Below are 27,331 nucleotides of genomic sequence, written 5' to 3' on the forward strand. Positions count from 1 at the left end.
TTTTTGATTTGGTGTATTGTGGCCTAAACTGCCAGTGCACCATTAAAAATAAAATCGATCAATCTCTAGAACTTCTCTAATTTACAGCTTGTGTGCAAGTGCTTGTGAGCCTCTGCTGTATTTTTGACATGAGTATCCACTTCACATGTACATGGTGAAAACATGCAATTATCACATCCAAACTATTATTATTCTTGAACCACATACTACTGCTACATACCATAAACTGCGTACTACTACTGCATACCACGAACCGCGTACTACTGCTGCACACCACGAACCGCGTACTACTGCTGCACACCACGAACCGCGTACTACTGCTGCACACCACGAACCGCATACTACTGCTACACACCACGAACCGCATACTACTGCTACATACCACGAACCGCATACTACTGCTACATACCACGAACCGCATACTACTGCTACATACCACGAACCGCATACTACTGCTACATACCACGAACCGCATACTACTGCTACATACCACGAACCGCATACTACTGCTACATACCACGAACCGCATACTACTGCTACTATTCATGTACTACTACTACATACCATGAACCACATACTATTATTATTCATGAACCACAATGGGTGATTAATTATGATTGCAAATCAAATGGAAATAAACCAGTAGGATTGCATCTCATACATTAGTTTGAGTTTGGATAATACATTTCCATCATGTTTTTACTGTAGATATAAATTCAGGGCTCCTTGACTCTTGGTTGCCAACTGTGCTTCTGTCTCTTACCTTATAAAATATAAGAAAAAAGGACATCCCCAAATGCTATGCAAAAGTTCCATGTGCTACACAGCTTTGAAAGTAGAAATTTTCATCAGATTTATATGGATGGATCAAAATCAAATGATTCAGTAGGTTTGCATTAGATTTTCAAGTAGAATTAATTTTTTACAGCAGACCTATATGATTTTAAACTAGTCTTGGATGGTAGGATGGTATTAGTGAAAACCAGCTTTTTTCTTCCTTCGTAAATGTTTCTCATGCACATCAATTCCACATCTTAACAAACAACTCAGAGATTTTCAAAAAGCAGGAAAGCCATTTACTATCTGTTGGATTCTAGCCATGTTGGAAGCTCAGGAAATAATCATGTGGGTTGAGCTGCAAAATAAATCCAGATCATGATATACATAAAATTAATTTGTGCCTTTTACAGATTATAGAGACAGCTTTTGTGGCAATATATTTCCAATTGGGAACAACCTTGGAGATGAACCATACAGTGAACATTTCAGAATAAAAAAAGATGTGTATATGTTGTTCTAGTTTGCAGACAAATAGATGAGAAGTTATTATACTGACAAAACAGCATACTGGGCATAACTTTCTTGTACATAGATATTTGCTTCTAGAACCAGCTCCTCTGCTCTGTCTGTCGGATACAACTCGTATGGCACATTTTGATCGTTTATCTGCCTTAATCATCAGTCTATGTCATCTCCTTTCAATTTTTGCAAAAACCTGCAAGCTCCTCTGTTTGTTGACGTAATATATCTTTCTTATTATTTTATTACCTTATTTTATATATATACACACACAGATTTTTTTATAGTTTTTTATATTTGCATGAAACAATATATATACTTTTTTGTACCAAACGGATTTGTTGAATATTAGGGTATGGCTGAAGAAAGTATGCCACTATTCCAATATGCTGGACTTTGTGCTTGTATAATGTCTTTTATATTCTTCATATTAACCTTTGCTTAACTCGATTACTTTATTTTTGAGTGACTGAATTTTTATTCCTTTATAGGGATGTGAAACCTGATAATATGTTGTTGGACAAGTATGGACACTTAAAGCTTGCAGACTTTGGAACTTGTATGAGGATAGGAAGGGTGAGCTGATCAGCTTATTTATAATATATTGCTTATGAGATTAACTGCTTTTATGAGATATATAAACAAATTACAACCCCTAGCTTCTAAGTAAGATTTATATATTTTTCAAAAATAAATCTGTTTATTCAGTAATAATGTAAGAACTTCAGAATTATGAAAAGTAGAAAGACAGACCTCCTCATCCTCACATGTTTTTGTGACTGTCAGGATTGATAAAATTAAAAATCTGAAATTATAAAATAGCATCTAATAGTATTATAATGGCTAAATATTGTAAAAAATACACTTTTCTGCAACTGCCAAAAAAAAAAAAAAAAAAAAAACAAGGAAAAAAGATCGTAGATCTCTCACATTTTCCCCATTTCCAGACTGAAACGATCCAGTTCTGTTTTGAATAAATAAAATTTTTTTTTTTTTTTTTTTTTTAAAGATATTTTGAAAATTTCTGTGTGAAAGATATTTTCCTTCACACAGGAATTTTGTAGGAAATTCCTGTGTGAAGAAGTCTCTCTACATCACATTCTATAACATTGATCATTTTTCTCTTCCTCTTTCTGAGCCCTTTCCATTGCACTTTTCTCTGTACTAGGTTTTTGCCTCACCAGCTTCCCATTTGATTCAAAAGATTCAAAATTGTATGTTCTACAGCTCATTCCATTCATAAAAGTATAAATACATTACTTGCAGTATGTTGATTTTGCATTGTGAGTTGCCTTTGAGACAGCAGTTTTGTTTTGTAGCATTCTTTGATAGTTTTTCTTAAAAATGAAGTGTCTGAAGTACTGATGTTATATTAGATGGCAGGTACCATGACTGCACATAGGCCGTTCATGTGGCAATGAGGGTTGCAGTTATCCTCAAACAGCAAAATTTTTCTTTTCTCACTGCTCATCTTTCAAGCTAAGTCTCTGAACCTTTCTTTGTACATTTTTGATGACATCCATGCCTTTTGGTTTGCATAATATACAGTCTGAAATGTCCCCAAACCTTTAACCATCAGGGTCTTCCGGGCTTTCCCAATGTTTGCAACTAGGAGAATAGTAATATATTGCCTGTTTTCCACTACTACATTTCTTACCTTTAAATGTAAGTGTTTTATACGATAGCAACTTAAAAAAAAAAGTCATTTTATGAGCATTGAAGATGTTGTTCTGGTCAAATGTCAACAAAACATTTTTTAAATGATTCTCCTTCTGTTCCCTCATCTTAGCATTAGCATTAGTAGAGGCATATGATGCAAGAAAGCAAGCTTATTCAGCATCAGCCAAAAAAAAAAAAAAAAACACCACTCCCATTTCACCCCTCCGTTCGCTCGAAATACCTGTCCAGTTGAGCCTTAAATTTGTTTAGGCTATCAACTTCAACAACAAGTGATGGAAGTCTGTTCCACCAACAACCACCCGCTGGCCAAAGGCAAATTTCCGCACATCTATCCAACATCCGTCCTTCCTCAATTTGAATTTATGCCCTCTGAGCTGATTATTCTGAGCAAGATGAAGAATCCCATTGGCATTGAGCATGCTCAAACCATTCAAAGCCTTATACACCTCTATCAGATCACCTCGCCGGTGCCTAGTCTCCAGACTCTGTAATTTGCAAAACTTAAGCCTTTCTTCGTAAGAGCAACCCTTTGTTCCATTCACTAATCTTGTTGCCCTTCTCTGTAACCGTTCCAGCAGCTCTACATCCTTCTTGAAATGAGGCCTCCAGACCTGTATACAGTACTCAAGATGTGGCCTAACCATTGCCTTATACAAGGGAATAATCACCTCCTTATCCCTGCTAGAAAAATTCCTGTATATCATTGACAAGACACCATGAGCTACTCTTGCAGCTCATCTGCACTGCTCAGAGAACTTCATATCTGCCTGCACAATTACCCCCAGGTCCTTTTCATTCTCCACCACTGTCAGTGTAGTACCGCAGAGTTGATACGTTGCTCTGGGATTACTGTTTCCCATATGTAGTACTTTACATTTGTCAATGTTAAACTTCATTTGCCACCTCTCAGCCCATCTGTTCAACCTTTCCAGATCCTGTTGCAGCAGCATAGCATCAGTGGTGTCCTTAACAACCCTGCCAACCTTTGTATCATCTGCAAATTTGTACATTAAACTTGCAGAGCCATCTTCAGAGTGTTGAGGGCTGCACTTTCACCTTAGACGTTTTAGAGATAGAGCCCATGATTTGCATATATCATCATTATCTGCAGCTTGTAAAATCATAATTTTGTCTGTGATTGGCAAACTATATAAAATAGTTTGCCAATCACATTGTTTGACTCCTACAATGGCTTTGTAGGAGTCAAACAGTCTTATACTATATAAAATAGCCTTATACGATTAACATACAGTATTATAAGTACAGTTGTTGTTGTTATTTGGTTTTTAGGAGCATTAGCAACTAAGGGCATTTTGCTCCGGGGATATGCGGTGGTCATTCCCTGACCTTTCTGCATCCTCCGTATTTGGTGGTCACGGGCTTGAACCCCGGTCTAATCAAGAAGTGTGTGCTATGCACTGCTGCTCCTGCCCGCCTGGCTATGGAGGCGCCTCTTATATATATACAGTTTAATGAAATAAACTTCAAGTTAATTTCATTACACCACTGAACACGAGAAATTTCCATTGAGCATGCTCATTATTAGCTTCAATAAATTAGTGTACTTTCATTTTTAAATGTTATTTATAATCATAAAAAGTGAAAAACATAATATAAAGGTGTGAAAATTTTTGAATTATGAAGAATTTGTTTGTCTTTCAAGTCATTATAATGAATGCAAAATAGCATTAAGTTTATGGGAAATTGGCTGTGAAATAAACATGTTAAAAAGAAAGTCACTATAATGAGCTTCAAGTGCTTGTAATTCTGACAGTTTTAATTTTTGAAAGTTTTGTTAACTGTTTTTAGAGATCTTTTTTCTTTTGTCCCTCCCTTTTATTCCACTGTTTAGTAGTAGTTGCATTAGTAGAACAAGCACATGAAGCAAGAAAACAAGCATATAAAGCATCAGCCAAAAAAAAAAAAAACCCCTTCCATATCATCTGTTTGTCCTCTAATAATTTTGTGTAGCTCTTCCTTGAATTTATCAAACTACTCACTTTCACAACAACAGACGGAAGTTTGTTCCAATAATCAACATTCGTCCGATCTCTCAGGTGCTTAGTCTCCAGATGCTGCAATTTGCAGAACTGAAGTCTTTCTTGGTGTGAGTACCCCTTTGTTCCCCTCACCAATCTTCTGTCTCTTCTTTGAACTTGTTCCAGCAGACTACATCTTTCCTAAAATGAGGCCTCCAGGCCTCTATGCAGTACTCAAGATGCCGCTTAAATATTGCTTTGTACAATGGGATAATCACCTTTTTATCCAAGCTAGCAAAGTTCCTGTATTAATACTGTGTATGAAAATACTGTATTAATACTGTGTATTAAAATTAGTTATGTTTATTTATATTGTTTAGAGGATTATAATTACAGATATAGGGTTTTGCTGATTCCACATTTATTGAATTTATTGTAAGAAATATGGAATCAGCAATGCCCTTGGAGAAGGTGAAAGTTAGATAGTAACATTAGTATTGACGAGTGTTGACAGGAGTGATAAGTAAAAACTTTCAATGCTAACATTTTGTTTAACATGCTCACTGTTAACATATGACCTTAATGAATTTAATTCAAAAATTGCATGATTAAGTCAGTCTGGATTGGAGAAGGCAGAGACGTTCTTTGGGTTTTCTTTCTTCTCATTTAGAGTGAATTAGTCAGTTGCTGGTGAAGGTTACTCGACAAATATATCTAGTTTTTATTCTGAAAAATTGGAGGAAAAAGTCAAGATGGTTTTTTATCTCTGTGAATTAAAAAAAAAAACCCTTCACATGTCAGCCAGCAGTAAACATGTTAATAAGTACTTTCAAATTTGTGTTTCAAATAGATGAAAAAAATATTTTTTGCGAAAATTTGACTTCTAAAACATGAGTGTATCTTATAGTCTGGTTCATATTATCATAAATTTTGTATCATTTTATAAATGATAATTTTCTGGATGAAGTATAAAACATTATAAATCAAGATTAATATATGAAATGCCTATTCCATTAGACAGCCATACTGTGTTCATTGTTGCTATTAATGGGAAAATGTTATATCTCAAAATTTTTATCATAATTTGATAAAATTGAATTTTAAGTTGTTATAACCTTTCTTTATGCTGTAAGTTCAGAATGATTTGTAAATAATTTAGATAGTATTACTTTGATGTACTAGTTTTGTTTATTTTGATTTTAACTGAACTTGGAATATAACATGATTTCTGTAGAATGGTACATGAAATAATTTTCAATTACTGGTTACTTAACATCACGCCAGAATATTATCTAAATTATTCCTTTTTAAAATTTGCAGGATGGTTTAGTACGGTCTGATACTGCTGTAGGCACCCCTGACTATATTTCTCCTGAAGTTCTCAAATCTCAGGGTGGAGAGGGCTGTTATGGACGAGAGTGTGATTGGTGGTCAGTAGGAGTTGTCCTTTATGAAATGTTGGTTGGTAAGTCAGCTCTAGTGGTTAATGAGAGAGAGAGAGAGAGAGAGAGAGAGAGAGAGAGATCAATGGCGGTAAATGTATGTGGTATGTGGAAGGTGTTAGAACTCAGATTTGGAAGGGCCAAGTTGCTGTCAACCATTGATATTAACACTACTCTACAGGGTATTATGTTCATTAAAATCCTCTAGGTTTGCCTGGAGGATGTTGTTCTCTGATGATAAATAAATAGAACAAATAATTAGGAGGAACTCTACTGTAAGCGAACTATTACTTCTCCTTTGTTGATGATAAGGGGTGTAGTTTGAAATGGGGTTTGGTTACCCATAAGGATGGGGGACTTCTCTCTGAGCAGGTCCATCCCTAGCCCTGTCTTTATAAATGATTGTAAAATTATGCAAGTAAGATTCCTCATTTCCTTTGAGTATGTCTACCGTAAATAAAAGCAAGTTTGCTTATGCACCGAGAGCCTTGATGTCATCACACATTGAACAGAATCCACAGCAGTTCCACTATAAGAATTTGAATATGGTCATTATTAAATTTTCTGGATCATCAATGGGCTTCTAAAGGTCTGACGGCTTTATTTTCCCAGTTTTGGGTTTATCCTTCTTTGAAAAGAAAGGTATATTGGTCTGTGTCCATTTACTCTTCTTCTGCGAAAGGTTCCAGGACTGAGTTGTCTTGTTACCTCCTTGGCTTTGACACCCATTTTTTCTTGTGTTCCAAGTGGCTCTTTAGGCTTTTTTGGCTTTTCTTTACCACTTTGTTTTGGTAGTAGTGGTGCACTAGGAGGTACTGATATGCTTTTTGAGTAGGTTTTTAGAGCTCAATAGGTAACTTGTAGTAGTGGATGGATGACTCTTTTGTTGGATCAGTCACTTCGATTTGCATTCCAGTGGAGTAGTTCCCTGATACTTTCTCAACATATGAAAGTTTGTCGATATTTATTGGCTTTACTACTTTCCTTGCCTCCTGATAAGATATGTTTAGCTCAGTGGTTTTCAACCGGGGTGCCGCAACAACGTTCCAGGGGTGCCACGTAATTTGGGTTTAAGTTACTTAAACTTATATTACTTTTTAATTTATATGTTTATTTCATTATAAAAAAGGTGTACAGTATCTTTTTAATGTTGTAGCGATCTATAATTGATGTTTACTTAGTACCTCTATATAAAGAATAAAATTATATACTGTATATATATAATTTGTATTATGAAATGTAATTTTTATAATTATATTATTGTAATAAATATCATATAACATATATATTTTTTAATATTTTATATATATATATATATATATATACATATATATATATATATATATATATATATATACACAGAGAGAGAGAATCGGATCTAACGGTCAGAAAATTGAGTAGGGGTGCCGCAAAATAAAATAAATTACTTAGGGGGGTGCCGTTATTAAAAAAAAGGTTGAAAACCACTGGTTTAGCTCTTCCTTGAGTCTCTGTATTCCTTTGTCTTCCTTCCACTGCTGTTATGCTTGTGAATACACATGATGTTCTCCCTGACAGTCGATCTGTACAGGCTCTGGAGTCAAACATCGCTTGATTTTGTGATCCTTTGCAACCTTTTTTGTGGGTGTCCTATTTTTGAACAACCTTAAAGGATTTGGCATATGAGGCACTTACTAGGTAGTGCAGGTATCCAGCTAAGATGGAATTAGGAGATATTGGCAAGTTGAAAGTAAGAATGAGATTTATAGTAGTACTAGATTCCCACAAAAATTCTTTTCACAGCTGTTACTCCTTGTTGCTTAAGTTCAGAAAACAGCTTTCTTCTTCAGACACTGTGTGTTATAGTGGTAGTAGTAGTAGCAAATGTTACAGGGAAGCAAGCTTATACAGCATCAGGAAGAAAAAAAAGCTTTCCACATCGCATGTTCAGCTCTATTTGAAAAAATTATACCACTTTTCACTTTACGCGATGCAAGTTTCTAGTTAACGCGATCTTTTTTTATGTGAAAGTTAAAAAAGATTTGAATCGTGCACTAAGCTTCCCGTGCATCAGATGGGCAATAAACAAGCGTTTGCCAGCTGCCTGTCTCAGTGTGTCCCATCAACCATCAGAATAAGACATGTTACTTGTAAAAAAAAAAAAAATTTTTTTAAATGAGCCAGATGAAAATGTTACCGCAAAGGAGATAACGGTAAAAGAACTAGATGAAATCTTTCATTCACAGAGAACCTCAAACAAAAGGTTTGAGGTTCTCCACAATATTTATTTCGCCAGGGACGAGAGAAGATTATTGTCGGCTATCGGAAGTTGACTGATGAACAAAAGCCAACACTGTTCAAATGACTCTGTTCAAATATTTCGAAACAACAAATAGTTTCTTCATTGTTTATGCCAGAGGTTCGCAAACTTTCTCGGTTCATGGTGCCCTTAGTGTCTCAGTTTTTTTTTAACGGCGCCTGTAGGCCAATAGAAATACCTAATACATTTATTAAGTAGTTAGGTCCAAACTACTTAATAAGTAATGTTGAAACTATGAACTACCTTGAACTAGTAGTTCGTGCGGTGTCTGATAGATGTCAAGTATCACTGTGTTTCCCTTGAAAATTTTAAATATTCCGTGGTGCATAGTTTGGGAACCGCTGTTTTATGCAATAAACATTTAATTCTATAATTATTTTCATTATCTTTTACATGGTATACAGTTAAAAAGTTATTTAAAAGGTATTTTTAAAAATCTTTATGGACATTCCTCTGAGGGTCAAGGACCAATTATAATTTTTGCTATTGATTATTGCATTTGATTAGCACATTTCTGTTTTGCCTGGTGCTCTCGCGGAATGAATTAATTGCATTAATGAAGGCCAGCCTTCATTAATGCAATTAATGAAGGCTGGCCTAATTCTAATTTGACTAATTCTTTGTTCATTTTATTCAAACTACTCACTTCCATAACATCAGATGGAAATGGTTCCAACAATAATTACCCTCTGGCTGAAAGCAAAATTATGCACACCTATCTTGCAACCATCTTTCCTATATTTAAATTTATACTCCCTTATGTGCGTTATCTGAGCATGAATAAGGATGATATTGACATTTAGCTTATTCAATCCATTCAAAGCCTTAAACAGTTTGATCATATTTCCTTGTTTGTGCCTAGTTTCCACATGCCTTAATTCGAATAACTAATCTATCTTGGTAAGATTAATCTGTCATTACTCTTCACTAATCTTGTTGCTCTTCTCTGTACCTATTCCAGCAGATTCTAATCTTTCCTAAATGACACTTCCAGACATGGCCTAATCATTGCCTCATATGGCAGTATAATTATCTTCTTGTCCCCGATAGCAAAATTCTTGTATATCATTCACAAAACCAAACCTCGTGAGCTGTACTAGCAGCCCATCAGCACTCCTCAGGGAACTTCATGTCTGACTGCACAATTACTCCTATGTTATATTCATTATCTCCTACCTTGAGTGTGGTATCACACAGGTGCTACAGTTGTTATATTATTTATGAGAAATCTGCTACCCATATGGAGTACTTTGCATTTGCCCAATTCTCACTCCATCTGCCTAATTTTTCTAGATTTATTGCAGTAGTATATATCTTGATTGCTGTCATGAACCATCCTGCCAACCTTTGTCATCAGTAAACATAGATGACATTAACCCTGATAGGCTTTCGTCAGTATCATTAATAAATATTGAAATGGGCAGTGCCCATTGATAACTACTTTTTTTCCATTCAACCCTTCAACAATATCAGTAACCTCCTTTCTCCCCACAGTTTCAATTTGTATGAAGCCTTTTTAACAGTATTTAAAGGTTTTTTTTTTTTTTTTTTTTGAAATATAAGTACATGATGCCAGAATTATTTTTTGCATTCAGTTTCTTTGTCACTGCATTGTAGCGTCTAATCAGATTGGTCAGACAAGATTGCTTCTTATCAGATCCATGCTGTGATTGCAGTATAACTGCATTCCTGTATAGATGGTCCTACATTATTTTTTTAACCGCTAACTCTATTATTTTTCCTGGATCAGAAATCAAGCTTACAGATCTATAATTACTCATTTCACCTTTTGATTCCTCCTTTGTGAATTGGTGAGCCATTCATACATCTTTAATCCGTAGGAAGCATCCATGAATCCAAGGATGCTCTCATAATTGTGATTAAACATTTGCTTACCTCTTTTTTTGCATCTCTTAATATAATTATATAGATCCTAATTTGTCCCAAGTATCTTATTTACTTTTAGCTTCAACAATTTCTCTTCCATTTTTTGCTCAGTTATCACGAAATTGTTTTGTTCCTTGTTAGAATTTGATATACTTCTGGCCTCGCTATCCCTAAAATATTCTTCATGTGTAAATGTAGATGCAAAATATCTATTCAGTTTGTCAGTAACCTAAACAGGATTATTATCGATTATACCATTCATATTTAGTGGACCAATGTGATTCATTCCTATTAGCATTAGTAGAGGCATATGATGCAAGAAAGCAAGCTTATGCAGCATCAGCCTAAAAAAAAAAAAAAAAACCTTCCACTTTACCCCTCCGTTCGTTCGAAATACCTGTCCAGCTGAGCCTTAAATTTATTTAGGCTATCAACTTCCACAACAAGGGATGGAAGTCTGTTCCACCAACCAACTACCCGCTGGCTAAAGGCAAATTTCCGCACATCTATCCTACATCTGTCTTTCCTCAATTTGAATTATTTATGCCCTCTGAAGTGATTATTCTGAGCAAGAGGAAGAATCCCATCAGTATTGAGCATGCTCAAACCAGTCAAGGCTTTATACACCTCTATCAGATCACCTCACTGGTGCCTAGTCTCCAGACACTGTAATTTGCAAAACTTAAGCCTTTCTTCATAAGAGCAATCCTTTGTTCCATTCACTAATCTTGTTGCCCTTCTCTGTACTCATTCCAGCAGCTCTACATCCTTCTTGAAATGAGGCAATTTGTGCAGCAGTCTTCCATGTGCAACAGTTCCTCTATTGTTAACATGTTAAGAAATATTTGCTACTTTTCTTTTGTTCTTTGTCAGTATCATCTGATAATCTGCCTTAGCTTGCCTAACCTCCTTTGTGACTTCATTGCAGACTGGTGTATATCTGCTGTAGGCTACTGGTGTATATCTGCTGTTGCCCAATTTCGTGGTACTTACAATGCTCTCCTGCAGCTCAATCTTACTTGTTGGCTTCTTCTGAGCAATTTTAGGTGACATTATGTACCAGAATTTTGAATAGGGTTCAAATCTGGCTGTTGCCGAGCCAGTCCAACACTGTAACGCCAGCATTTTTGAGGTATGACTGCATCTTAAGTGAGAAAAACAAGGGAAAACATCCGTGTAAGTATGTTTTAAGCCTTGTGAGACAAGAAGACAAACTCATTATTAAATCTAAATAGCATAAAACTTACCAATTTTGCTGTGTGGCAAGGTGCTGAGTCCTGTTAAAAAATGCAGTTTTGGAAGTCTGTGTGGTGATCCCTAATAATGGGTTAGCATTTAGCATTAGCATTAGTAGAGGCATATGATGCAAGAAAGCAAGCTTATTCAGCATCAGCCAAAAAAAAAAAAAAAAAAAAACACCACTCCCATTTCACCCCTCCGTTCGCTCGAAATACCTGTCCAGTTGAGCCTTAAATTTGTTTAGGCTATCAACTTCAACAACAAGCGATGGAAGTCTATTCCACAAACCAACTGCCCGCTGGCTAAAGGCAAATTTCCGCACATCTATACGACATCCGTCCTTCCTCAATTTGAATTTATGCCCTCTCAGGTGATTATTCTGAGCAAGAGGAAGAATCCCATCGGCATTGAGCATGCTCAAGCCATTCAAAGCCTTATACACCTCTATCAGATCACCTCGCCGATGCCTAGTCTCCCGGCTCTGTAATTTGCAAAACTTAAGCCTTTCTTCGTAAGAGCAACCCTTTGTTCCATTCACTAATCTTGTTGCCCTTCTCTGTACTCGTTCCAGCAGCTCTACATCCTTCTTGAAATGAGGCCTCCAGACCTGTATACAGTACTCAAGGTGTGGCCTGACCAATGCCTTATACAAGGGAATAATCACATCCCTGTCCCTGCTAGAAAAATTCCTGTATATCATTGACAACACACCATGAGCTACTCTTGCAGCTCATCTGCACTGCTCAGAGAACTTCATATCTGCCTGCACAATTACCCCCAGGTCCTTTTCATTCTCTACCACTATCAGCGTAGTACCACAGAGTTGATACGTTGATCTGGGGTTACTGTTTCCCATATGTAGTACTTTACATTTGTCAATGTTAAACTTCATTTGCCACCTCTCAGCCCATCTGCTCAACCTTTCCAGATCCTGTTGCAGCAGCATAGTATCAGTAGTGTCCTTAACAACCCTGCCAACCTTTGTATCGTCTGCAAACTTGGACATTAAGCCTGATACACCATCATCAATATCATTTATAAATACAGAAAACAACAATGGACCCAACACTGAACCCTGAGGAACTCCACTAATAACATTAGTCCACGTTGAGCAGTGTCCATTGATTACCACTCTCTGTCTTCTGCCACTCAACCACCCCTTTATCCATAGCAGCAATTTGCCTCCAATGCCACACTTCTCCAATTTGTGCAGCAGTCTTCCATGCGCAACAGTATCAAAAGCCTTTCTAAGATCCAAATATATAATATCAAAGTTATTCCCTGCATCCAGTTCTTTTGTGACTACATCATAGTATCCAATCAAATTGGTCAGACAAGACCTGCCCTTAACAAACCCATGCTGTGTCTGAGCTATAACTGAATTCTTGTCCAGATGATCCTGCAGTGTTCTTTAACCAGTTCTTTAACCAGTGCCTCCATTAATTTTCCTGGAACCGAAGTTAAACTAACAGGTCTATAATTATTTGTGTCAGCCTTTGATCCTCCTTTGTGAATTGGGGTTACATTTGCACATCTCCAGTCCATGGGTACCTCCCCTGAGTCCAAAGAAGCTCTCATAATTATGGCTAGGGGTTTGCTTACTTCCTTTGCTGCCTCCTTTAATATAACTGAATAGATCCCATCCACCCCGGGTGCCTTTTTTATGTTTATCCTCAACAATTTCTCCTCCACTTTCCTCTCAGTTATTAGAAAATCATCTAGCTCACTGCCAATGTTTACTTCGCTTACGACATTCCCCTTCCTGAATAACTCCTCATGTATGAATGTAGATGCAAAATACTCGTTTAGATTGTTAGCCACCTGAGCTGGATCCTCAACTGTTGAACCATCAACATCCAGTGGACCAATCTGATTCATCCCTTTCTTTCTTGAGTTTAAATAGGTAAAGAACTCTTTTCTGTTTTTCTTTGCATCCTTTGCCAAGGATTTCTCATAATCTGTCTTTGCCTGCCTCATCTCCTTTGTGACTTGGTTACAGACCAACTTATATCTATCATAGGCTTCCATGTCACCCATTAATTTGTATGTATCCCATGCATTTTTCTTCTCTGCCATATGTCTCATTAGTTCATCTGACAACCATTTAGGCCTGAACCTTGAACAATATTTCTTGGTTGGTATGTAAAGCCTGGTAGCTTCCAAGATTAGTTCCTTGAATGCTTCCCATTTTGAATTTGCTGTTGGTAACATCATCAGTTGGTTCCACCGTATAGAATTTAAATACTGTCTCAGACCATCATAGTCGCCTTTACGAAAGCAAAATCCCTTCCCTTTACCTCTGATGGTAGTTACCTCCTTGAGTAAATCCCACTTCAGCACACTGTGATCACTGCCACCCAGTGGTTCCTTTATCTGCAGATTCCTAATGCATGAAGAATCACTACTGATAATCAGATCAAGAGTATTACTCCCTCTAGTTGCCTCCCGAACATGCTGGTGTAGAAAACAATCATCCAATAAATCCACAAAAGCCTTGCTAATGTGTGAGTGACCAACCCACAAATTCCAGTCAATATCTGGGAAATTAAAATCCCCCATTATAAGACTCTGATTTACTGGCCCATTCTATTTCCCTGTACAGTATCTAATTATACTCATCAGAGTCATTAGGCCTATAGCACACTCCTACTCTCAATTTTGATTTACCTATGCTTATGTCACACCAAACTGACTCGACACTGCCCTGTCCATCGATGTCGACTGGCTTCACTTCCTTGGATTTTATGTGTTTTTTAACTAATAGCTATTTTAACTAATAGCATAACCCCCTCCTCCCTTCCTATCCTGTCTATCCTTTCTGTAGACGTTGTACTCCCCAAATTCCAGTTCTGCATTCCTTATATCTGTGTGACACCACGTCTCTGATATTCCAACAATATCTGCCTTTGATGTTTTGAGTAATACCTTAAATTCATCAAATTTATTTACTAAACTCCTAGCATTGGTGTACACGCAAGTATACATGCACCTGTTTCTATTCTTAGCTACCCTAACACAACCCATGTGTTTACTTGTACCGCAATGACTTCCAGCAGTCTCTGAAATATCCTGCATCTTGTTTTTCAGGCTTCTGCTCATTCCAATAGAAGCAGTGCAAGAATCTCTTTCACCTCTGCCACTGGCTACTGTTAATCCATTAGTCCTTGTCTCCCCCCAAGCTAGCAGTTTTCCGGCCCACCTAACACTGCCTCGATAGCATCAGCAAATATTCTTGCACCCTTTCTATTTAAGTGTATCCCATCCCTGTAGAAGCAATCTCTCCTGTTAACAAGTACATTCCAGGCTGAAAAAAATTCTACCCCTTGAGCCCTGCACAATCTTTCCAGGGCCGAATTGATCGACAAGGCTCTCATCATATACTCCCTCCTATCGTGTCTGGGCAGAATTGCAGACACTTTCAAATTCAACCCTACTTCACGTTTTTTTTCAACAGTGACCTGTACTTGTTAAGTAATTCCGCCGGTCTCCTACTCTTAATATCATTAGTGCCAACGTGTACAAATATATCACCTTTTGTGCCCTTAAAAGATGATATCTGCTCTACAACGTCATCAACCTTTGCCCCTGGCAGACATACCCTGGTCCTGTTCCACCTATCCTTTTTACAAAGCATGTTCCCCGTTTCCCTGACAATTGAGTCACCAACAACTACTAGTTCCTGTTGAACCAGCGCATTCTGCCTTGTGGGCTGCCTCTGTGTTGCAAGATGACCAGGTCCAAGCTCTGGCATTGATGTGGGCAGCTGAGAGCTTGATGGGCCCCTCAATTTATTTCCTTTGAGGGCATCCACCCTGTCCTTGAAGGTCTCATATAGGCCCATAACAAAGCCGAGTTGTCGCCTAATTTCCATACATTCCTTGCATCGTGCACACACAAAGACATCCCCCATGGCAGTACCATGTCCCGTACCCGATTGCTCCGCAAACTTCAAGCAAACAGTCCATCTTAAAAGGCTGTGATTCAGAGGGCAACTGCCCCCCTCAGTTCTCCCCTGAGTCACAGCACTCCCATTAGCTTGAGCCTTTTGCTTTGCTGCTCTGGTCAGAGTCATGATTTCGATTTAAATGTCAATAAAATTACAATTTCAGAACAAAATTAAAACCTTAAACTTGTATCTTAACACAGTTATAACGCTATATTTATTTTTCAGTATCGAGTGTTATCTACGAGTTCCCTTTATATAACTTCCGTATCAAGTATGTATTAATTATTTATTACGTTTGTACTCTAAGTCGTTATATATATATAGTTAAAAGTACAATTTAATTGACAATGAAGTTTAACAAGATTAATAGATGTATTGATTAATTGACAATATTGTGTTATGCACTATACTATACAAAGCTAATGCTATCGAATTCCGGATATGCTGTATCGCATTTCAGTAACGAATGTTATCTACGAAATCCCTTTATATAACTTCCGTATCAAGTTATGTATTAATTATTTATTTTTACTAATTATTTATGTTCCGTAACCTAAGTGGTTATATGTATAGTTAAAAGTACAATTTAATTGCCAATGAAGTTCGACAAGATTAATAGATTTTACTGATTAATTTTCACGTAACAATGGCGGCTGTTTATGAACGGTAAACACGTGGATTTGATACCCTTTCCGATGCTAAGTAATACCTACAAAATCTCTATCTAAGTTATTTTAACTTTAAGTACCGTAAATAGGAATATAAAGCTACTCTAGAAATAAGTTAATATGTCAATTTAAACTAATAAAGCAGAAAATAAATCAGAAAAAACTTCTCTGTTCCAAGAGCGGCAGAAAGGCACGTCCGCACAGGAAACCCTCGTCCTCAGAACTTTCAGGCACTCCTCCAAGACAGCAGTGTAGGTTTCTGCATTTACCATTCTGTTAATAAACTTAATTTGTCCCATCCCTTTGCTTGTTATGCCTCCCCAGACCATCTGACTGGCGGGGAACTTTATAGTCGGTGTTATGCAGTCAGGATGGTATTTCTCCAATTTTCGTCTTCTGACATATCGCTTCCCATCCGAGTCATTCGTCAGAAAAGATGACGGTGTCCCATTGCTCTTTTGTCCATGAAACATGCATTTTAGCCCAAGCAAGTTGCTTTTTCCTCATTTGTTGGATCAACAAAGGCTTCTTCTTGGCCCGATAGGCATGCAGACGTCATTCAGAAAGCTGTCTGTATAGTCCATGCACTTGTTTCAACACCAGAGGCAATCTCAAAGCCCAGTTTTAGATCAGGAGCACTAGCATGGCAATTACGAAGGCAGTGATCTTGGGAAGGACATAGTCACTCTCTTATGTCCTGATCCGGGTCTTCTCTTCACATCATTGGTTTCATGCTTTTATTTCAGCACCCAGGATACTTTCTATGTGATAGCATGTGTAGAAAGCCCTTCCTTGGACAAAGCAACAGCTACACTTTTTTTTTTTTTTTTTTTTTCCCTTGGTATCAACTGAATGTATGAAGCCATGCTTACACCCCTGCAAAACAGGATACTAATGAGCATAGTCACAAGAGTAGGTGCAGTGACTATGCAGTCTGCAGAAAAATGTGCAGACGTACATTTTTGCCACTCCCGGAACAGAGAAGTTTTTTCCTGATTTATTTTCTGTTTTATTAGCTTAAATTGGCATATTAACTTATTTTCTAGAGTAGCTTTATATTCCTATTTACGATTCTTAGATTAAAGTAACTTAGATAGAGATTTTGTAGGTATTACTTAGTATCTGAAAGGGTATCAAATCCACGCGTTTACCGATCGTAAATTGCCGCCATTGTTACGCGATACAAAATACCGCGAAATAGATAGCATAAGCTTAATATAATATAGTATAATACATAATATTGCCAATTAATCAGATAATTAATCTTGTTGAACTTCATTGTCAATTAAATTGTACTTTTAACTATACATATAATGACTTGGGTTACGTAACATAAATAATTAGTAAAAAATAAATAATTAATACTTAACTTGATACGGAAGTTATATAAAGGGATTTCGTAGATAACACTAGATACTGAAACATAAATATAGCGTTATAACTGTGTTGGGATATAAGTTTAGGTTTTAATTTTGTACTGAAATTGAAATTTTATTGAAATTAAATCAAAATCATGACTCAGACCAGAGCAGCAAAGCAAAAGGATCAAGCTAATGGGAGTGCTGTGGCTCAGGGGAGAACTGAGGGGGGCAGTTGCCTTCTGAATCACAGCCTATTAAAATGCACTACTTGCTTGATGTTTGTGGTGCAGTCGGGTACAGGATATGATACTGCCATGGGGGATGTCTCTGTGTGTGCGCGCAATGCAAGGAGTGTAAGAAAATCAGGCGACAACTCAGCGTTGTTATGGGCCTATATGAGAGCTTGAAGGACAGGGTGGATGCCCTCGAAGGATTAAAAGTGAGGGGCCCATCAAGCTCTCAGCTGCCCACACCAATGCCAGAGCTTGCACTTGGTCATCATGCAACACAGCGGCAGCCCCCAAGGCAGAATGCGCTGGTCCCAAAGGAACTAGTAGTTGTTGGTGACTCTATTGTCAGGGAAATGGGAAACATGCTTTGTAAAAAGGATAGGTGGAACAGGACCAGGGTATGTCTACCAGGGGCAAAGGTTGATGACGTTGTAGAGCGGATATCATCTTTTAAGGGCACAAAAGGTGATATAGTTGTACACATTGGCACTAATGATATTAAGAGTAGGAGACCGGCGGAATTACTTAACAAGTACAGGTCACTGTTGAAAAAAAGCCGTGAATTAGGGTTGAATTTGAAAGTGTCTGCAATTCTGCCCAGACACGATAGGAGGGAGTATATGATGAGAGTCCTGTCGATCAATTCGGCCCTGGAAAGACTGTGCAAGGCTCAAGGGGTAGAATTTTTCTCAGTCTGGTCTGTACTTGTTAACAGGAGAGACTGCTTCTACAGGGATGGGATACACTTAAATAGAAAGGGTGCAAGAACGTTTGCTGATGCTATCGAGGCAGTGTTAGGTGGGTCGGAAAACTGCTAGATTGGGGGATACAAGGATTAATAGATTAACAGTAGCCACTGGCAGAGGTGAAAGAGATTCTTGCACTGCTTCTATTGGAATGAGCCGCAACCTGGAAAACAAGATGCAGGATATTTCAGAGGCTGCTGGGAATCATTGGGGTACAAATAAACACATGGGTTGTGTTAGGGTAGCTAAGAAAAAGAACGGGTGCATGTATACTTGCGTGTACACCAATGCTAGAAGTTTAGTAAATAAATTTGATGAATTTGAGGTATTGCTCAAAACATCAAAGGCAGATGTTGGGATTTCAGAGATGTGGTGTCACACAGATATAAGGAATGCAGAACTGGAATTTGGGGAGTACAATGTCTACAGAAAGGACAGACAGGATAGGAAGGGAGGAGGGGTTATGCTATTAGTTAAGAAATACATAAAATCCAAGGAAGTGAAGCCAGTCAACATTGCTGGACAGTGCAGTGTCGAGTCAGTTTGGTGTGACATAAGCATTGGGAGATCAAAATTGAGAGTAGGAGTGTGCTATAGGCCTAATGACTCTGATGAGTATAATAAGAAACTGTACAGGGAAAGAGAGTGGGCCAGGACATCAGAGAGTCTTATAATGGGGGATTTTAATTTCCCAGATATTGACTGGAATTTGGGGTCTGGTCACTCACACACTAGCAAGGCTTTAGTGGATTTATTGGATGATTGTTTTCTACATCAGCATGTTCGGAAGGCAACTAGAGGGAGTAATACTCTTGATTTGATTATCAGTAGTGATTCTTCATGCATTAAGAATCTGCAGTTAAATGAACCACTAGGTTGCAGTGATCGCAGTGTGCTGAAATGGGATTTACTCAAAGAGGTAACTACCATTAGGGGTAAAGGGAAGGGTTATTGTTTTCGTAAAGACGACTACGATGGACTGAGACAGTATTTAAATTCTATACAGTGGGACCAACTGATGATGTTACCAAGTTACAAAGGAGGTTAGGCAGGCGAAGGCAGATTACGAGAAATCTTTGGCAAGGGATGCAAAGAAAAACAGCAAAGAGTTCTTTACTTATGTAAACTCTAGAAGGAAGGGGATGAATCAGATTGGTCCACTTGATATCGATGGGTCAACTGTTGATGATCGTGCTCAGGTAGCTAACAAACTAAATGAATATTTTGCATCGACATTCACACATGAGGAGTTACTCAGGAAGGGGAATGCCATTGATGAAGTAAACACTGGCAGTGAGCTAGATGGTCTTGTAATAATTGAGAGTAAAGTGGAGGAGAAATTGTTGAAGGTAAATTTAAGAAAGGCGCCTGGGGTGGATGGGATCTATCCAGTTATATTAAAGCAGGCAGCAAAGGAAGTAAGCAATCCGTTAGCCATAATTATGAGAGCTTCCTTGGACTCAGGGGAGGTACCCACAGACTGGACATGTGCAATTGTAACCCCAATTCACAAAGGAGGATCAAAGGCTGACACAAATAATTATAGACCTGTGAGTTTAACTTCTGTTCCAGGAAAATTAATGGAAGCACTGGTTAAAGAAGCACTGCAGATTCATCTTGACAAGACTTCAGTTATAGCTCAGAAACAGCATGGTTTTGTTAAGGGGAAGTCTTGCCTGACCAATTTGATTGGATACTATGATGCAGTCACAAAAGAACTGGATGCAGGGAATAACTTTGATATTATATACTTGGATCTTAGAAAGGCTTTTTATACTGTTGCACATGGAAGACTGCTGCACAAATTGGAGCAGTGTGGCATTGTAGGCAATTTGCTGCTATGGATAAAGGGGTGGTTGAGGGGGAGAAGACAGAGAGTGGTAATCAATGGACACTGCTCATCGTGGACTAATGTTATTAGTGGAGTCACTCAGGGTTCAGTATTGGGTCCTTTATTGTTTTCTGTATTTATAAATGATATTGATGATGGTATATCAAGCTTAATGTCCAAGTTTGCAGATGATACGAAGGTTGGCAGGGTTGTCAAGGACACTACTGACACTATGCTACTGCAACAGGATCTGGAAAGGTTGAGCAGATGGGCTGAGAGGTGGCAAATGAAGTTTAACATTGACAAATGTAAAGTACTACATATGGGAAACAGCAACTCCAGAGCAACGTATCAACTCTGGTACTACACTGACAGTGGTAGAGAATGAAAGAGACCTGGGGGTGGTTGTGCAGGCAGATAAGAAGTTCTCTGAGCAGTGCAGATGGGCTGCAAGAGTAGCTCATGGAGTATTGTCGATGATATATAGGAATTTTTCTAGCAGGGATAAGGAGGTGATTATTCCCTTGTATAAGGCAATGGTCAGGCCACACCTAGAGTACTGTATACAGGTCTGGAGGCCTCATTTCAAGAAGGATGTAGAGATGCTGGAACGAGTACAGAGAAGGGCAACAAGATTAGTGAATGGAACAAAGGGGGGCGCTCTTACGAAGAAAGGCTTAAGTTTTGCAAATTACAGTGTCTGGAGACTAGGCACCAGCAAGGTGAACTGATAGAGGTGTATAAAGCCTTGAATGGTTTGAGCATGCTCAATGCTGATGGGATTCTTCCTCTTGCTCAGAATAATCACCTCAGAGGGCATAAATTCAAATTGAGGAAGGACAGATGTAGGATAGACGTGAGGAAATTTGCCTTTAGCCAGCGCGTGGTTGGTTGGTGGAACAGACTTCCATCCCTTGTCGTGGAAGTTGATAGCCTAAATAAGTTTAAGGCTCAGCTGGACAGGTATTTCGAATGAACAGAGGGTTGAAGTGGAAGTGGTTATTTTTTATTTATTTATTTATTTTTTTTTTTTTTGGCTGATGCTGCATAAGCTTGCTTTTTTGAATCAAATGCCTCTACTAATGCTAATGTCACTCTCTTATGTCCTGATCCTGGTCTTGTCTTCACATCACCGGTTTCACGCTTTAATTTCAGCACCCAGGATACTTTCTATGTGATAGCATGCGTAGAAAGTCCTTCCTTGGACAAAGCAACAGCTACACTTTTTTTTTTTTTTTTTTTTCCTTCCTTGGTGTCAACTGAATGTATGAAGCCATGCTTACACCCCTGCAAAACAGGATACTAATGAGCATGTATATGCTTCCAATGTTGTATTTATAGAAACAGCTGATGCAATTACTGTCTGATGCAATAGAAGTATTATCTGATGCAATACCTTTGCTTTGCAACAAACAAAATGACTGTAATCAAAAAATATCCTGTACGTTTCACTACAAATGTTACTTTTTTTAAGGTGATGGAATTTTTTTGTCCACCACTGTATTTCTCTAGTAGTTTACAAAGTTAGCTTGGGTTATAAGCACATTTCTAGTAAATCAAGAAAATGTCAAATGACTTTTTCTTGGATAATTACAAAAACGTTTACTATAAAATGATTTTGTAGTCAACATTGTCTGACCCTTTCTCTCTATATGCAAATGTTATTATTAATAGTTTATTTTTATTTTTTTTAAGAGTTATTTTTTAAGGCATAAAACAGTAGGTTTACTACAAAATGTAGTATCATGAAATGAAACATCTTGAATGTTTCATTTCAGCTGAAGAATGATTATTTTCACGCTGGATTTCTCAAACATTAATAATAAGTTCAAGTTCTCTTATAAGTTCGAATAATAATTTTAGGATGAGCAAATTTTTTAAACGAAAAATAGTACGTCTGATAAAAATAAGAGGATTTGAAAATTTTTGAAATTATAAATAAAAATTATTGCCTTTATTTGGAAAATTATGACAAGCTGAAAACATATCATAATCAAAACATTTTAACTGTTTCTTATATGTATTTTGTATGCCAGTTCTGATGGTGTCATTGGTTTTTGTCTAGTATCAATACATGGGTGGAAAATGAAGGTTTATGTTATTGGGATATTTATATGTATTACGTAAGTGCATATCAATCTGTGAGATATGAGGGCCTATAAGTATAATAAAGTTTTTTTTTTTTTTTTGCATTTTGCTATGGCTACCAAACTAAGGTGTCAGGGCAGTACTTCCAAAGTGGATGTCACATTGTAATCCAAAAGTTGTTGCCAAATTTTGGCGTCATGTCAGTTGTTTTACCCTAATTTCCTTTCACTGCATATATTAGCTTAACCGACTGATTAAAATTCACCTGAAAATTTACAATAATTCTTCTTGAGCCTCGTACTCGGCAGCTGGTGAGCTCTGGATACGGTCTTCTCTTTATAATCTAAGAACTAACGTAGTTGATTTTAGATGGCCTTGGCTAAGCTTTTTGCTTAATATGGGCACTACTGAACCCAATAGTATACCCACTACCCTGCAAATAATTAATGCACTTGGGAGTGGAAATGTTGGGTTATCTAGGCACTATACCTACACTTCTGCCACTCTGAATCATATCTCTAGGACCATGAGGGTAGGAGCATGGCAAGTACGGGAGGTCTTGGGATGGGTGAGCCCTATAACCCCTAATTTTGCCAAAGTACAGATCAAAGTGGTATGTTGAAGCTGGGTATCCTTAACCACCAGGATTCCCCACTCTGAGTTCTGGGTCACAGCACATGGCAAACATGCTATATTCCTGTTGTGGTAGCCTGGAACTTATGTTGTGGGTGTTGGATCCAACACTCACAACATACAAACAAGGTGAACAGACATGGTGGAGGACTAGCAGCAACACTGGATTGATCCCCTCACCACATACAGGTACCCATGTTGAGGGGAAATGGTAGTTGTCTTCCAGACAACAGTTTTATATACAATGGAGTTCTTTCAAATACACAATCACTACTTGGGTTATTTTGATGACCTTTATCAATTTTAGAGTAATCAGTTGCTGTTTTTTTCCCCCTGAATTTGTATTGTTGGCTATGGAATTATTCTTTACCTTATGACATTTTCCCCCCTCAATTTGCATTGTTGGCTGTGGAATTATTCTAATGGCCAGGTACATTCTGAAAATATTCTTATTTATATTTGATTTAAAAGTCTGCATCATTTACAGTGTGAGAAAGGCAGACAAGCACACACACCAGAAAGAGCACCAGATAAACATCTGTCCTGAAACTTGGCAGTCCTTTTGTGGCTCCTCTGGCAAGTTTTGCAATGTTTTCTTTTGAGCTTTTCCACCACATCTTTTGAAATAAATAGGTATCAAATTTCAAAAAGTTTTCCTGTCTTTTAAAACTAAGTTATTAACTCAGACTGCAAAAGTCATTGAACAGAGCAACAGAAATTATCGATTGAGAAATTATCGATTGATGCATTGTACTCAAACATGGGGATATAAGTCATGTTTGGCATAAATGATTTCTAAGTAAACTTCCATCTTATGGTCTGCCTTTCTGATTTTTACAATTGGGTAACCAGTGTGTTGGCAAATTGCTGTTTATCTTCTAACTCCTCAACTAATACTGGGGTGCATTATGTTCTTTTACCCACTCTTTTCTTCTTGTATATTAATGATTTTCACTTATTGAATGGAAACTGTGTTCATAGTTTTGCTAAATATGTCCACAAAACACTTCACTTTCCAGTTGAACAAAGCTTTCTCTGCATGAAGAGCTGCAGTTTCTTGAATAATCACTACTAGTTTCCACAGTACTGCTCTCCAGGTAATTCTTCAATGGGGAGAAGCAAACTCGGTTTAATTCAATTCTAAAACCACTCCTGCCTTAATTTCTCATTAAAACCCTTCTGTTTCCAGGCTCATTTACAGTAACACTCATTTATTGCTGTTGAGGATGAATACACTATTGGAAAAAAGCATGACTTCTGATCTTTCTTTGTATAAGCTTCTCGAAAGCTTTTCATTTTCATCAAAAGAATTGTCAAAAAAACGTTTGCTCTCACTTTCAGTGCCACTCTTCTTTATATAGCTTTTAACTGTCACAAAATCCACTCCACCATGAAATATCATCTGGAAGTTTTGATGGTCTGGGTTGTGCTCCCAGAACTTCAAACTAATCAAATAAAACTAACTCCTCTTTTTTGTTTATCCCTTCTGCTTCTAATAGTTCTGATTCTTCTGTTCTTTGGAATAATCTTCTGTACATATTTTCTGAAAATTACAACTTTAAGATATTCAAGTCCAACATAAAGTATGTTCTGTCTTATTGCTTACACAGTACATATTCTAGATTCCAGTAATCCTTCATAGTTTAATTGAGGTTACTGCAAATCTATATACAATATGTGTGCAAGTTCACAAATTCATAGTGAACTTCTCAGTTTTTATATATTATCTGAAACTTGAAAGTTTTTGAACCTGCAGTGTGGATGATTTGAGAATTGGACTAGAATGTCTGTAGGTTATTGTTTGGAGTTTTGTTGGTCCAACAGCTACACTGACTGCATTACACCTGTTATTGTAATTTTTAGGAAGTACAAGTGTACACAGGGAAGACTGCTGACTGGTTACCATAAAAGTTCTATAATAAGTTTAGGAGATGAAACAAAAGCTGATGTGATCTTTGTGCTTCTGCTGGTAACTTTTTGAACTTAGCGTATGAAGATGACTTATTTGAGCGCAGTATCTGTCATTTCTAGTGGCCTCAAAACATGGAAAATTAAATTATGAATATATTTTTATATATATTATTATTATTATTATTATTATTAGTCATATGGTGCAAGGAAGCCTGAGGCTTATATGAATGAGGAAATGTCAGATTGGTAACTCCGGTACTGCTCCACTGAACTTGAGCATACTTCTATTAAAATACAGCATGGCATTCAATATAATGTGTATGTTGGGTGTCAAGCATGTGCATTATAAACAAGATTGAAATTTACTTTATTTTTATACGAAAACACAATGATATGAATATGAACTATTGAAGATGTATATTCTCCTTGCACTTTAATGATTCTACATAATAAATAACTGTAACATACTGATATTTTATGCTCCTTCTGAGATTAGCTAATCTAGTTTGCTGGAACTGATGACAGCATTTTCTCAGTACATTATTCTTATAATATTGTTTCTTGACACGAAATTATTAAACAGCAATGTTTAATAATTTCAAACTAAACTTTCAAAATTGCGGGTTGCTTATAGTGATCCCAAATGATGCCAGGATTGTATACCAGGAAATCAATTTATAATACTGCATATAAACTGGTAATAAGAAAAGGCAAAACTACATAATTAAGGCCTGACATGTATATAGAAGCATGTAACATCAGTGACAATGACATCACACATTTGTGGTCCATAGGTTTTGGTTATTGTAAGCACCTTCATAAAGGAGTGCAATAACTTCAGTTTATCAAGAGTAACAGAAGGCTGGTGTAGCCAAATGGTCAGATATGCGGGTGCATAAGTATGTGCACTTGAGTGAATGCAGTTTTAGCCTGCTTGATTGTTAAATTTGGTGATGTTTCTTGTATTCTTTATATCTAGTGAATTTCTCTGGCTGTATGTAAACAGAAAATTTATTTATTTTATTTAAAAGGGTGATATTCTAATATATTTTGCAGTTATTTTATGTTTAGCTTTACTGAAAATAAATCTTATCACCTTTCCTGATCTTCTCTTTGTGCTACAAATTAACAAAGCTTAATAAGAATAAACACACCAACATTCAATATTGCAGTTTTTTTTTTTTTCCAGAAAGAACTGACTCTTTCTGAAAAGAACTTGTTATACACTTCTTTTAACAAATAAATAATGTGGCAAGGCACAGTCGAATGGATTTTTTTTTCTCTCTTAGTTAAAACTGTCTTGTTACGCTTACTTATTTTAACATAGTTCTGCATTTCTAAAATTTCACTTCTACATGCATACTATTACAGACCTCCCAGATGCCTCCATAGCCAGGTGGGCAGAAGCAGCAGTGCGTAGCACACGCTTCTTGATTAGACGGGGGTTCGAGCCCGTGACCACCAAATACGTAGGATGCGGAAAGGTCAGGGAATGACCACCACATATCCCCGGAGCAATATGGCCTTAGTTGCTAATGCTCCTAAAAAACAAATAAACAAACAACAACAAACAACATTACAGACATCCCCTCTCCCACACACACGCGCACACACACACACACACACACACACACACACACACACACACACACACACACACACACACACACACACACACACACACACACACACCAAAGCAGTTATTAAAGTTATGTCATATGTGATTGTGATAAAGTGCATTCCTGTAAAGCAAGGGTTCTCAGACTTCGTTATCCCACCACCCTCTAAATTGATAAATAAATTTGTATAACATGCATTCCCTCATAAATAAAACTAATAATGTCATTTGGGTTAGAGTTTGATAAGAAAAAAATATATCACTTTTAATAATTAAATTTTAAGCTGTACGTTGAATAAAACAATGATAGAGCTTTATAGTTTTAATAAAATTCCTGCATTAAAAATAAACAAACAGATCACATTTAAAAGCTGAGCCAAATTAAAAAAAAAAAAAAAATGATCCCACCCCTGGAGAGATTGTGACCAACAGTTTGACAACCCCTGTTGTAAAGTGAAAACTTATATCTTGGAA

At 37.2% G+C, this 27,331-nt stretch overlaps 1 protein-coding gene across 1 annotated transcript in view; it reads left to right on the top strand.

Annotated features, from left to right (window-relative positions):
* Window positions 1-27,331, top strand: part of Rok (Rho associated coiled-coil containing protein kinase) — a 403,168-nt gene that overhangs the window by 93,169 nt on the left and 282,668 nt on the right. The window contains exons 9-10 of the mRNA XM_090374570.1: window positions 1,791-1,875; window positions 6,279-6,423. Coding sequence (XP_090230696.1) covers window positions 1,791-1,875; window positions 6,279-6,423 — 230 coding nt within the window. The remainder of the gene's footprint in view (window positions 1-1,790; window positions 1,876-6,278; window positions 6,424-27,331) is intronic.

This window comes from Mastigoproctus giganteus, chromosome 5 (genome assembly GCF_048544385.1).
Source record: "Mastigoproctus giganteus isolate SK-2022 chromosome 5, ASM4854438v1, whole genome shotgun sequence".
NCBI lineage: Eukaryota > Metazoa > Arthropoda > Arachnida > Uropygi > Thelyphonidae > Mastigoproctus > Mastigoproctus giganteus.